We start from the raw sequence: 14908 nt of genomic DNA, 5'->3' as shown, positions 1-14908 counted from the left end.
TCGAAGGCCTACCCATATTTGTCCGTGAAAATTCAGCAAAGCTTTTCCTGACATGCCTGGTGAGTACAATATGGGTCTTTACCTCAGTCATGCAGTGACATTAACAACCGTTATGTACATAGCATTTAGCTTCTATATTCCCATGATCTTGTATAGGAAATTTGCTTTAAAGCCTCAAGATAAACACTAGATCTGCAAATGTACTATTGGTAAAAAGGTAGGACATTTAAAGTTAATGGTAGGACAGCATATGTTCTTTGAGTGATTGCTGGAAATCGGTCTGAATTTGGTAAATCTTTTTGTTTCAACAGGACACAAGACCAATTGAGAGGGAGATCGTAGGTGTCAAGATGGGCGTCCTCACTGTTCTTGAACACGACCATGCATCTACCGCACTGTCCACTGTCATCAACATTGCCATTGTGTTAGAAGAAGCCATTGTTTTTGCGACCTCCCCATTCCCTTTGCCTACCTGTTTGGTTTGCTCTATGCCTTGAACATGGAGTTCCCAAAAGAACACAAGTACACCTTTGAATCTATTCAGCACATCTTCATGGAACTATCCATCAGCGTATCAGGAGCTTGTAACTCAAGAGCTTGGTTTTCAACTGCCTTGTGCTGACCACTGTATTCAGTGACATTTAAGTACATTTTTAGCAAATTAAGTTCTAGGAAATGAGTAGGAGGAACACTTTTATTTTCACATTTTAACATATGGGCCAGCCTTTGTATTTTTTATTTTATTTAAATGTTTTAATGTATATTTTTAGTTTTTGGTGGATGGAAGGACATGAGAGTTGGTGAACCGATGTGCAAGTAAATCCAGGTAAATATTCTTGCATTTGAACCTGTTCAAGCTACATTCTATGGCCTTTTTATGGAACATAACCTGATAGACTGTCAAGTGTTTGCTGGTGCTGAATTATACATCTTTGGATTCAGTTCTAGGCTTATTGAAGATAAACTGAATGACATGCTTGCACTAAAGCACTCTTACACTTTTTACAGATGTTTTCCTGTTCACTGTTTTTACAGTTTTGATATTGTCATGTTTAAAATAAACGGTAATTAAAATGATTTGTAAAATCAAAAAAATGTGTTGATGCTATTTGTAATTCTCAGTATATTAAACTCAAATTATGAAGTTTTTAGTCATATAAAAGATATGTTTACTCAATGGTAGATATTAATTTGGCACAATGTTACAGTATACAAAACTCACAATTTAAAGTTTTTAGGTATATAAAAGATAAATTAACTCAACAAATGATAAATAGTTGGCACAAACTTAGGTATCTGAGTTGGCCTCAAAACTCAAAAATAGAGTTCAGTAAGTTGCCTTGAAATTTTAAGTTTTCTCAACTTTTTCTTTTTTACAGTGTGGAGAGATTGATAAAAATTGCCTATGGTATGATTTGAATAGCTGACAAAAGTAAAATGTAAACCTCTCTGATGAGTAATTTTCATCGGAATTAGCTTCAGGCAATCAGTTTGGACTGATGTCGCGTCTGTAATTGGCAGGTTGGACCTCTGTCTTAGTCATCTAATTATTTTTTTTTTAGTTTCTTTCGAAAATTACATGGTATTTAGTCAACAAAATTTAGTTTAGTAATAGTCTAATACATCTTATTCATATTACTTTCAGCTCTATTCACGGTCCTGAAGGAAGCATCTGTAGTTATGACGTGGCATTAGGATTGAGTATGGCTTGTTTTAGGACACAGAATTAACTGTTGTAAAGACTGTAATGTAAAACATTATACCGATTCAAAAATGGCTTCATATGAACTTGATAAATCATTTTATTTATCAAAATCAAATAAATAAATAGAAAAGACTTGCATATGATGCATCTTCATTCATAATATAGGAAAAAAAACACCAGCCCACAGAACCTGAATAAAGAAAACTCAAGTGTCCTCTCTCAAAAGCATGAACAGATTAGTGAAAACCAGCTGGGTCGTGCTTATTTATACATATAGTTCATTACATGACAGTGAACTTTTCAAACACATTAAAAGAAAAAGCAACTATTTGTTCCTGTCCTAGTGTATGTTGTTGTTCCCTGCTATTTCCGCTCCACACAACTTGCACTAAGTCTTATTATATTTCGCATCAAATGTGAAATATATTAAATTACTTACTTTGCTACATTTTTACATAAAGCTAACTGTGGCTCAGATTAGGCTTGGGTGGTATGTAATCTGTCATACTGTCACACCATCCAGAGATTTCACAGCAGTATTCAGTATTTTCGAAAACAACACCATTCTGCTTTTTTTAAATCTTCCTGATAAAATCTGCCAAGCTGGGAGGGGCTCCCCACAATGAAATTCACCCAAAGCCCAGCAGAACATAATGGCAGAAGAGTTTACAGACAGACATTAGGGACAGAGCTACATCTTCAGGTATTAGTTTACATGTTTGAAGTTGGTTAGATAAATATACAGTAATGTAATTAGGTGCCACAACAATCAACACTAACTAAAGCTGCTGCTTCTTATTGGATCTCTTCCATTACATTATTGTCTTTGTTTGTATTTGTTGACAAAATAGCCAGTGCATTTCATGGTTTTTGGCATTATAGACTCATTTTTATTATCATCTTGTTTTCAGCAAATAAAAATCTTTGTTGACAAATACTCTTTATCAAAGTTTTCATCAACGAAATTAACACTGATTGGAAGGTCACCGATTTCAATCCTGTGCTCAACAGAATAGTGACATCATCCAACAGAAAAGTGACATCATCCAACAGAATAGTGACATCATACATGGACCCTTGAGTCCCTTTAACCCCCCTCCCACAAAAAAAATGCTCCTGGGGTGCCAGAAAAATGGCCTGACCCTGTGCTCAGACTGCAAACTTGTCTCTCAGCTGTATATATGTGTGTGTGCTTGTCTCAAAGGAGAGCAAGGTGGGATATGTGAAGGGAAGCATTCCAATGTACCAATATTCATTCATTTTGTGTGCCTCGTGTTTCACAGTATGTGTCACAGGTTTTTGGACCAGATTTTCAGGTATTATTGTTTTGAGCTTGAGCAAATTGAATTAAAATAAGTAAAAGAACTTTTCTTTCAATGACATTTCCTACCCGATGGCTTTGCCTTCCAGCCCAACCAGTTTGACAGCCTTGAAGTTCCCTGTGGCTTCTCCTGAAAGATGTCACAGTTGCATCTGCTCTATAACACTGGTTAGCAGCTCGAGGATGTAGAAGCAGCAACACTGATTATAGGACATCTTTGAGCTGCAACTTCTGTCATTGTTTTCTCTCTATTCCATTTGATCCGTCAGATACATTATACAACTTTGTCTGAGGATTGTCTTTGACTGAGGATATATTTAAAGTTGTAAGAAGGTCTCTAAATTTGAGTTCACTTGACTCACTCGATGCTTGAACCTTGACTTATGAATAGAAGCTTTCAGGTTTTAGCCTCAGGACACCTGGCTATTCACACGGCTAAAGTGCTTTTTAAAAGTATGCTGCATAAGAGGCTACATTAAAATATTCCATTTGAACTGGATGAATCATTATGCAATTTAAGTCACAATCTGCCCCTAAACTGCTCGCCAACCCCCCCCCCCCCCAACTGTTCACTCACCAGCCCATTCAGCCACATCTTCAGACCTCCCCCTCTCTGATCCTGAGGATGCCTCCCCCCCAAAAGACACCCCAGTGCCAAAGAACCTTTAAGACCTTCAGACCAGTCACTGACATTTCACACATCATGAAGATCTTTGGAAGGCTGGTTCTAAAACATTAAAGATCCCTGGTCACAGAGCACCAGGACCCTGTGTAGTTTGCATGCCAGACACACATCCGGTATCAGTCAAAAATCTGGGCACACCTACTGAAAATTATTTGCTTTTCAACCAGAAAATAATCCTAAGCACACCTTGAGGTTATGACAGTGCTGCATTCTCTTGTGAACAAAGAAAGAGATGGAGTACTGTGACAGATGACCTGGCCCCCACAATCCCCAACCTAAACCTTATAGAGTTTGGGATGACCCTCCTGTCGGATGGTAAAGGGACACACAGAGTGAGTTTGGGGGGGGCTGATGATGCAGGAGGCTTTGCTTTTCCCTGCACCTCCTGGTGTCGATGTCCCCCCGAATCTCCCCATGATCCTCTGTGCTGTCTTTACGACTTGCTGCAGCACCAGTCTGACAAAATGTGGAGACGTCGAACACTTCCCTTAGTTGTTGCATTGCTTCATTGCCTCGGGGCCTTTTCCTAAAAGGGGAATAACACAGCTAAAGCAGAGACCCATGCATTCCAAGCAGGCGGGTCCGGATTTTTGACTGCTACTGAGTCAATAGATGATTCAAGAAAAACGGCATTCTCCAGGATGTTTACCTTTATTTTGAATTTCCTTATAAGTAGATATGGAAAATGTTTGGCTGAATGGTGACAAAGGCACTAAATTATAATAAAATCATTGTAAGGACATTGATATCCATCCATCCATCCATTTTCCAAAACGCTTATCCTACTGGGTCGCGGGGGGTCCAGAGCCTATCCGGCACGGGGCACGAGGCAGGGAACAACCCAGGATGGGGGGCCAGCCCATCACAGGGCACTTAATGATCTAATTGGAAAAATAAAAAAATCAACAGCAACATATCTGTTGCAATTCAATGGCATTTTGATGGCGTTTTTGAACAGATCTGGTCCGATTCATAAAAATATCAATTACTTGATGTCAGAATCACTAACCGAAGCTGCATTGGCAGATATATCGGGCTTATGGAGGGACCTTATAACAAACGAAATTTAACTCCATCTCAGCCCAGTTTCATAACATAAAAACCGTACATGCAACATGAAGAACTGATCCACAAAAATGACGATACCTGAGAGATTCTCAAGAAAGGCAGAAGATCCAGAGGAGGACGAGGTGTAGCGTCTGTGATGACGAGCTGCATGCAGAATCCGGGATGCAGACCCCACAGCAAACAGAGACACGCGTGTGACATTCCAGGCAGCAAAAGACATAAAACACGTTATCACAAAAGCAGGCCTAATTTTCCTGGGTGTGTTTTGGGAGGAGGTTTTGGCTGAGCAAAGCTGGTTTTTCAGGTATCAGTTATCTTCAAAAGGGGCACCTACTGGTCTCTCACTTCAGTTGAGGAACAGTAAGAGTGCAAGTACCTCGTAATGTCCAATACTGCTCAAGCAATGGGCCACTTACCCAGCGGCACTGGAGTATGCACCACCGTCCCTGACATGTTCTACATCCCCGAGCTGGTAAGCCCGCATCTGCGCTCGCATGCTTCTCAAACACACCACACTTGGGAGGCAGACAGTCTTCAGCTTTACAGGAGACAGTGGCAGATCATGTTTCCAGCACTCAATCTACCCCTGTCTGTCTCTCCTAGATGGTTTTATTTCCTAGCTTATTCAATGTATGGAGTGGTCACATATGGATTATACAAAATAATAATAATAATAATAAATCTGTTTCTCAAGATGTGCCCAAGAAAGCTATTCTGCTAATGGAGAGCTAACATTTAATCGCTCTCCTATCAGTTTAGTGAGAACTATGATATATCATCCATGTGGAATTTACTAGTTAGACGCAATCCTTGGTTGCTGCATTTCTGCTCAGGGCAGAATTAATAAGAGAAGCTGTTTTGTAATTAAAAGAATTGAAATTTCATAATTTATTTGTGCAATAATTGTGACAGTTATTCATACTGCAGTGAAACATAGTTTATTTTCACTGTCTGAAAATACCAGGAAATGTCTTTGAAGATGTTTTTGTTAATTCTTAAATCTTGCCTAATTAATATTTCAGTTATTATTACTGTGGTTTTTATTTCATAACAACATTATGAAACACAGTAATATAGGTGAGGACAGTGAGAGTTGTGATTTACTAACATGTAAACTATCATCATTTTTATTTATACGTTAGCAATAATTCAAAAGAGTGTACTGTATGTTTATTTTTGAATAAACATTATATACTGTTAAAATTTTTAGAACTCCATACTGTGCTTTTGGTAAATGTGAAATTATAACTATTGTGACAAAACCTTGGAGATTATTATGTTAACATCCCAGTGTTTGTGTTTGAACTGTAAACTCTCTTTTCTGGGACGTATGTAAACATTGTTAGGGGGTGTGAATTGACTTGCAGTGACTCATCAGCGTACACTGTGCAGCTGGAGTAACGTGTCTCTCTTTTTTGCAGATCTTCGACGCCCTCGTGTGGTGCCTGGTGGCATCTACGTACGTCACTCCCTCCAACCCCCAGGGATGGGTGATGTTTGTGTCTGTCTTCTGCTTCGTGATCACGTTCATCTGGTTCTTCATCTTCCTCTGCGGGGGCCACAGGAACAGCGCCGGCTGGGCAGCAGCAGTGAGTAGCAGAGCTCACTTGTGTCCGGGGTTCTTAGTCAGGACTCTGGGGTGGCTGCAGGTTCCAGCATGGTGCCAAGTGTGTGTGAGTGTGTGAATGTGTGTGTGTGTGAGTGAATATTTCTGTGAGTGTGTGTGTGTGAATGAATTTCTGTTTGAGGATGTGTGTGGTTTTGTGTGTGTGTGTGTGAGAGAGCGTATATGAGTGAATCTCTGTATAACCGTGTGTGTGTGTGTGTGTGTGTGTGTGTGTGAGCGTGTATGAGTGAATTTCTATTCAAGCATGTGTGTGTGCATGTCAGTGTGTGTGTATGAGCAAGTGTGAATGAATTTCTATATGAGTAACATTTTTGCCCTGGACTCCTTTGAGTTCATGCTTTGCAGGCAAACTAATCGTCTCTTGTATGTGACTCTGAGTATGTTTGATGCTTCCCTGTTCTGATTATTTCCTAGAGAAGATTCTGGACCTTTGCAAACATAATATAATAGCTGTAATGTTGTCTGAAATGTGTAGATAGATAAATGGCGATAGAATAATTTGGACATTTATCCAGTTTATACAGTAGTTCAATCAGCATGTCAGTTCTAACCTCTTCAGATGTATTAGGTAATTATACTCATTCACCGTGTTCAGTGATCACTCACAGGCACAAAAACCTGCTCACCCTCTTCATTCTGATACGTTGTCATGTTCATATGTAACATGTTCTTGATATATGTCACTCGTAGGACTTTGCATACCACGGACTGGCTGCTTTCTTTTACCTGAGCTCGTCGGTCTCCCTGGCCTACATAACCTTGACGTTCGGCCCCTTACTTGATCTAAAGTACTATCGGATGGACATTTCGGCTGTAGTGAGTATCCCCAGGTCTCCCGTCCACATCCACGTTGTCTGCATGCTATTTCTGTGAGCCAAACTTCAACATGACCTGTTCTAACCGTGTGACTCTATCTTTCAGGTCTTTTCCTTCATCAGCACATTGCTCTACTTTATCCATGCAATCTTCTCTGCCAACCGGTGGAAGACTTTCTAAAGATTTTACAGAAGAAACAGCCCCTTGTCCTTTCTGACAACAATGCCAATATTGTGTACACCACATAGTGTACTTGTTCGCTGGCTGATCTCATTGAACACACATAATTTCAGCATTTGAGCATTTTGGAAAAAATTGATTTAGCATTGGCCAAGTGAACATGTGAAATGTGGATGGCTGTAAGAAAAACGCACATCTATGTTAAACCTTTTTTCAATGTCACATATACTCACCCCTTTAATTGTTGAGTTGTCTGCTCTAGTAAAATGTTTATTATGTATAATGATGCTTTATGTTCTTCCAATTCGTGACATTCCCTTTATATATATATGAACCTATCAAACCCCACCTATGTGTTTTTCCTTCATAGATAATAAATTAGAATAATGTCTTGAAAGTGGTCATGTTTTGGTCTGCATTTTATGGAATATAAACATAACCAAAACAAGCTGAAGCCCATTAATTTCAATCCCGGAACTCACCAGGAGTTAGTTAGTTAGTTCACTCACTCACTCACTCACTCACTCACTCACAGGTTTGTAATCATATCTTTGTGGGGACTCTCCATTTATTTCTTTGGGCAAATCCCAAATCCCAACCCTAACCCCTACCCAGTCCTAACCTTAACCATAAAAAAGTACAAGACGTCTGTCATTTTTACTTTTTTGATTGTAATCAGGCATTTTGTAAAACTGAGGTTATCTACTGTAAATGGAGACCTGAAAAGTCCCCAAAAGTAAGGAAGTTTCAGGTGTCACCACACTTTAGGGACATTTTGGGCCCCAAATGTGATTTTTTTGTAAACCACACACACACACAACTATTTAAAAGTATTTTACACATAAAAAGTGTATATTATTCCTGTTCTAAGCATTTCCAAATGTGCCGAGTCATTGTGAGATAGTACACACCTTTGGCATGCACACTCCCAGGTGTTCCTGTGTATTTACTTCTCATGTATGTTGTGTTTTTCTTAACACAATAGAAACAAATGTCAATGAAAAGAAAAGAGCGTGTGAGTTTAGTGTCCTGTCACTGACTGAATGGCCCATTGTCTGCCGCTCCAGTAGGGGCCTGTCACACTCTCAGCCACACCTGTGCTTAAATGCAGCATATAGCTGAGTCCCACTCGGAGGCAGATCACCACCCAGGCAGAAATTATCATAGAAAAGCAGTGAAACACATATACTACCGAAGTAACCTGGAGGAAATGACAGAAAAGGGTGTCTTTATGTGTAAACAGATGCAACATACACAGATAATGTAGGCTACTACGCAGTGCTATGCTGTCAATCTATTATCACTTAGTAGTTGCTGCAGTAATTGCAGTAGTGGCAGTAGTAACAATAGTAGTATTCTTAGTAGCAATTATAGTAGATGGGGTAGTTTAAGTAGAGGCACAGTATTTATTTCCACAAACGTTAAGTTGGAAGGTGGATCTGCATGTGTGGAGTTTGAATGTCCTCCATGTGTTGTGCGGCTTCCTCAAAGGTACTCCGGTGTCCTTCCACAGTCCTACGGCAGGACACGCAACAAGATACGCAGCCATCTCACTCGTGAGGCCTTAGTCAGTGGAGCCATCTAGTGTCAGAGTTAGGCATTACATACTAATGGTGACGGCACAGGCTGGAAGCAGTGTAATTCTAACGACGCCCCAAATGTTTATTATCACATTCCTGAATTTCCTAGACATTCATTTATTTGGTAGATTCTTCTGTCCAAAGAAAAGGTAGAACTGAGGCAGATAATACATCGAAAGCATAGAACGGCCAAGGAGCCGACTTTGGTGCAAGTTCTTTTATACTAAGCTTCCAATGAGTAACCAGTAACAAGTGCTACATAGTATCTACTGTAGAAGGAACTAAGTGCAAAATCAGTGCTGGGCATTTCAGGTGAAGAAGCTACAATCCAGACCAAGATTCCATTTCTATCCACCAGTTGAGTACTTTCTGACTCTGACTCTTTATGCTCCACTGCTTGGTAGAAAGAAAATTTTGCCCTGGACTTGTAGCTACTGGACCTGAAATGTCCAACATCCTACAAAATACAGCCAAGCTTCCATTAGTGCTAAGTGAATCCATTTCAATGAAACGGCCCACGGTAACAGACCTGGAGAGGATCAGTTGCAGGGTGAGGTCAGGTGAGGTCTGATGAGGTCAGATGATGGCCCTCAAGGCATTTCCAGAAAGTCAACAGACCCAATGTAGCTGAGTTCTTCCACCAAGGGACCATGTATGAAAAAAACAGATAGACTTTCTTCATGCTGTGGAAGAATCAAAAGGCATAATTGAATCGCTGACCAGAGAGGGTAATATGGAATGAAAGTCCTAATGAAGTGACACACAGCAGTGTAACGTGAGAGTATTTCGGCTGATTGGCATCTTGAATCATCTGAAGCAGGTAAAGAGTTACAGTAATCAAGTCATGAGGTAACAAGTTGAGCCTAGTTTTCTGATAGATACGGTCTGAAATTCCTGGTGTTATGCAAACTAAATAGCCAGATCTGAGGTAGCTGCAAAATGACTAGCAAAGCATAGCTGCTCACCTGTTATCACCCCCTATGTTCACAGAAAACCTTGATGACAGTAATTCAAGGTAGACAGCGGTGTGTGGAATTGTAGGGCAGGCAGCGAGTACAAGAAGCTTGGTCTTCAAAGGTTTCCGCTGGAGGTGGCTATGCTATGATTTTAAAAAGTTTTATTGTTCTTTGATTGTTATAAAGTATTCAGAAAAGGAATTCCAAAGCGTTTCCTCAAATACATATGGATCCCATCTGATAAGGGAAATGTACTGGTTCTGTGGCTTACATATGAACATAAAAAATGAAATAATTTTATTAGTCTAATTTTATGGAAGTTCCTGCCAGTTTTCTCATGTCCCTTTTTTTAAAAGAATTTCTGACATATGTCTCTTTTGAAAGTTCTCTAAATTGTAGTTCCATTCTTTATCTTGGGTTTCCAGGTTATACTTTCTATGGTCTGCAGGGGCATTTTCTCAGGTACAAGCCAAGTTTCAGCATCATTGAGTAAAGTATTACTACATGTTACCCATTACCTGCTGCTTGGAGACTTAAAAGAATTGGCATGAAATCTAAACCAGTATTCATGTTTCAGGTGCTATCAAGTTTACATTGCCACCTGGTGGCCACATATGGTGTTTCTCCAGAACTTCCTGTCGTCATTTCAGGCCTACAAGCTACCCAAAGGTATGTTGTGGCAATCGAGTCGACCTTGTAGGCGGTTGGCCTCTTCCTCTTTTACCTTTTCGATATGTTATGGCTCATAAAATCGTCTTTTGTGCTTTATGTGAAACCTAACCCTTCCAGACGCTTCATTACACGTGTGAGAGGACAAGCTGCCAAGCAAATTACCCACGGGCTACAATGTGATAGCGGTTGTTCGTCACATATATACAGCAACCTATAATACTTTAATCCTCATGAAAAAAACAAGCTGTTTTATTTGTACAGAAAATACTGACAGTCAGCTGTAGAGTGACGAGCAGAAAAGACACGACATGAAACATAGAAAAAGTTGATGGTTACATTATAGTGCAATTGTCTAATAGTCTAAGTGTTCCCAAGGAATTATATAATCGTAGCATCACCTCCCTTGACCTAAACTCCACACACCTAGAGATGTAACCCAACATCCTATTGGCCTTTTTTATTGCTTCCCCACGCTGGTGAGAGTGAGACTTGGAAGCATCAACATACACACCCAGGTCTTTCCTGTAGTCCACTACCTTTATTTCAGTGGAACCCATAAAATATCTGTACTTTATATTTCTGCTCCCTGCATGGATTACTTTATATTTATCTATGTTAAATTTCATCTGCCAGGTATTAGCCTAGTCGCTAATTAAATACAGATCCCGTTGTAGCCTCTCCGCTGGTAGATCAGTATCTGCTACAATACCCACCTTGATGTTGTCTGCAAATTTAACCAATTTACTGTACAGTACATACCTGTGCCAATATCATTAATGTAAATTAGGAACAATAGTGGTCCTAAAATTTAACCCTGCGGTACCCCACTATGAACACAGGCCCACTGTGACAGTGTGCCTCTAATAACTACTCGTTGCTTCCTGTCAACCAGTTTTCGATCTAAACTGCTACAGGTCCTAAAATCCCTGAAGCTTTGAGCTGAAGCAAGAGCTGTTTGTGGGGGACAAAAAGGACATCAAAGGCCTTCTGGAAATCTAAGTAGATCACATCGCAGGCCTTTTTGTGATCAATTTCTCTTGTAGCTTCCTCAAAGAACTCAAGTAAATTAGTTAAACAGGATCTACCTCTCCTAAATCCATGCTGGCTATCCCTCAGAATGTTATTTGAATCCAGGTAGTCTACAATTTTCACTTGGATTATAGCTTCCTTTTAACTTTCCAGTTATGCAAGTTTAAGTGATTGGCCTATAGTTTGCTGGATTACTTCTATCCCCTTTTTTGAATATGGGCGCTATATTAACACGCTTCCTATCAGAAGGTACCACATCCGCAGATAACAATTTCTGGAATAGTAAAGTTAAAGGTTGGCTAATAATAAAGGAGGGCTACATTGAAGTATGGGATCAGGGGTCTTAGAAGGGGACTACAATGGAGTATAGGATTGGGTGTCTTAGGTGGGGCTACAATTGGGAATGGGATTAGGGGTCAAAGAAGGGCCTACAATGGAGTACAAGACCGGGGGTCTTGGGAACCTAATGCAGCAAAAGATCGCATTGACTTAGATCCTGTCTAATATTTTACCGCTTGATCACTTGAACACAAACAGCCTAGGGTATAACATCTCCCTGCCAATTCCTTCTTAATTGTTCCAATGGAAAATGACTCATGATAGTTATCTGCTAGGCTCTTGCGGGGTACCTCATTGTTTGAAAGGGTCAATAGTCTATGCTGGGCCGCTAAACAGCAGACATAATAAATGCATTATATCACATATCTGCATTTTTCCATAATTCCTCTGACCTATATGTTCAGCTTTGGTATGAATGCCATATAGTATCGTGGTGAATTATATACCTGAGTGGTTACCTTTCAGGTTTAAATAAGGTTAGGATTTGTTATTACCAGTATAGTACGCTAAGCTTAGTAAAGTACATAAAAATTGACAAATTCCCTTCTAGAGCTTCATATAGTTCCCCTGTGTTATACTCAAGTTGCCTCCATTATCTTGTTTTCCAATCTATTGAACAATTATTACCTTTTGTGTGAAATAATTTCCCTGCTCTTACTGATTAATGGCTAAACCGTCATGGCTGAATATAATTCCCCTCATTGCTCACAGAAACAATTTAACCATAATTTCGTCCTTCCTGGCAGAAGATGGCAGTCATGGATCAGCAGTGAAGGGAGCAGCTGTAATCTTAAGTTCAATGAAGAAGAGATGGTTTGGACCCCAGACTGATTTACTTACACACCACTGTGTCAAGCTAATTGGCTGCATTAGGTACCAAGCTGGTATATTTGGGCAGAAAAATCATTTGTCTGAAAAATGAAGACAGTTGTATGCCTGCAAAGTATATTACTGAGATCAGCTTCTTTCGCTTTGCAAGCTACCGTGTGGCAACATACCACTGCCCTTCAGCTGGCATATTTTTTGGATACTTTGGCAATAAAGACACATTGAAACAACCTCATAGTCTAATGTCTCAAAGTACTGCGTAAAATACCATAAAGTTACTGGGAAACCTCAGGTAGACAGAAGGGATCCTGACTCATTTATAGGGAATGGGCCTTACTCCTGAGGCAGGGACAGACCAATCAGTGACTTCCTTCTGGACCATATACAAAGAATCAGAGAAGGATTCGTAGAATGCTAACAGGCTGCCCTGGAATGGGAGCAGAAATTCAGATGGGTATATTCTTGGATAGGCCTCCAACAAAATCTGTCCAATTTCCTGTGTGTTAAACTTGTGTTCAATTTAGTACGTGGAAAACATCCCTTATTGCCAACGTGCTTGAGGGGAAAGTTAAATTATTAGGTAGAAACCAGAAAGAAAATTTTGCACTAAGGTTTGAAAATGCTCCACAGAGACATTTTTACACAACAGCTGAACAGTCTAGGAACGGTCAACTTGAGCCATCTGATGTAAGTTGCTTCTAAAAACATTGTGAACACCTTTAAGGAATGTTCTGTTTTTCACAACGCTTTTGACAGCCTGAAGGGAATGTTTCCCAATGTGCTGGAACTTTCTGCAGAAATCAGTTTTAAGGTCAAGGCTCAGCAGATGGACACAGAAGTACAGTATAAGAAGACAGTAGCATTTAAAACCAAAGAGGACATGAAATTATGCAGGCAATGTCCTCATTCAGATTTGTGGTAGAACTGTAGAAACCAAACTGTATAATAAAAATAATCTTAAATTCAATATTCTATATTTACCAGTGATTCTTACCATTTCTAATTCTCTGAAATTGCCTGAAGAATGAAAAGGTGAAAATTTCAAGACTTTTAGATAGATATATTTATATAATAGATTTATTGGCCATATATTATCCCAGAAATAGAATGAGACTGTGATGTCATACTAGCATTGAATGCCAACATAATCTAACCGCCCCATTGCTCATATGCTTTTCTGGTAATTTGCTTTGCTATCTGATATCATGAAGCGTAAACCACTCGCACTTAGTCATTTAGGTTCATTTTGATCCTGGCAGACATCCTAATACACCAATGTGAAACTGACCACTAAAGCAAGTAGCAAAAGAGGTGCAGCCAGAAGAATGTACCGCAGATGTTAATATCATTCATATTCCATATCTATTGTACTTCTCAAGGCCAGGGAGACCCTGAACGTGATGCCAGTCCATCACAGGGCACACACTCTCCTCAGGAACCGCGATGGTAATTCAGAAACAATGATTCACTTAATTGTCTGTTTTTGAATAAGAGCATCTAGAAAAAACGTCAGAATCTCCACGAACAGAGCAGGGGAGATTTTCCATATACAGTATATAATTCAATCCATAAACACTTATTTTCATTTATTTCCCATACAAATTGGACAATTAATTGAAACTAATGATTTTTTTCTGTGAAAATGTCCGTTTTGTTTATCTTTATATAATTTTTTGTTTATCTTTATATTACATGAAATATGATTTCCTGGGATATGCATTTGGAATAAAAAGCAAGCTTTGTCCACCACGTTCTGTCTGATTGGAGTAGCTGAGAGCTCCCTGCTACCTGCCCCTTGGTGCTCAGAGCTTCAGAGGACTGCACCCTGAGAGCTGGCTAACACTGCCCAACTCCACCATCTTGTGCACAGGACATCCACAGAGCCAAAAGACTAAATAGCTCAGGATTGGCTTGCCTTTTGGTTGCTTCTAGGCCTGTACAACCAGCTTCCCTATACTGTGTTCGTTAAAGGCAGGGGGAAAGTTGTGGGTGAAGGTATGAGCAACCTGTCCCCATTCCCACATTTGTGAAGCTTGAGGCTTATCTTCATCCTTATCTTCATCCTTATCTTCATCCTTATCTTCATCCTTATCCTTGGCAGC

At 39.8% G+C, this 14908-nt stretch overlaps 1 protein-coding gene and 1 long non-coding RNA gene across 2 annotated transcripts; one reads left to right on the top strand and one right to left on the bottom strand.

Moving 5' to 3' along the window:
- Window positions 1-3660: 3660 nt before the first annotated feature.
- Window positions 3661-5002, bottom strand: LOC125715644 (uncharacterized). Its single transcript, XR_007384136.1, has 3 exons — window positions 4858-5002; window positions 4361-4592; window positions 3661-4237 (listed from the first exon to the last, which is right to left on the bottom strand). It is a non-coding gene; the product is annotated as an uncharacterized LOC125715644 (long non-coding RNA).
- A 110-nt stretch (window positions 5003-5112) lies between these two features.
- LOC125715642 (myelin and lymphocyte protein-like) lies at window positions 5113-7799 on the top strand. The gene is made up of 4 exons (XM_048987435.1): window positions 5113-5251; window positions 6201-6368; window positions 7097-7222; window positions 7328-7799. The coding sequence occupies exons 1-4, from the start codon at window positions 5162-5164 to the stop codon at window positions 7400-7402; spliced, it is 459 nt and encodes a 152-aa protein (XP_048843392.1). The 5' UTR covers window positions 5113-5161; the 3' UTR covers window positions 7403-7799.
- Window positions 7800-14908: the final 7109 nt, after the last annotated feature.

The sequence above is a fragment of the Brienomyrus brachyistius genome, chromosome 20, assembly GCF_023856365.1.
Source record: "Brienomyrus brachyistius isolate T26 chromosome 20, BBRACH_0.4, whole genome shotgun sequence".
NCBI classification, from domain to species: domain Eukaryota; kingdom Metazoa; phylum Chordata; class Actinopteri; order Osteoglossiformes; family Mormyridae; genus Brienomyrus; species Brienomyrus brachyistius.
Note: the sequence above shows the minus strand (reverse complement) of the source record. Positions and strands in the feature narration are given on the sequence as shown.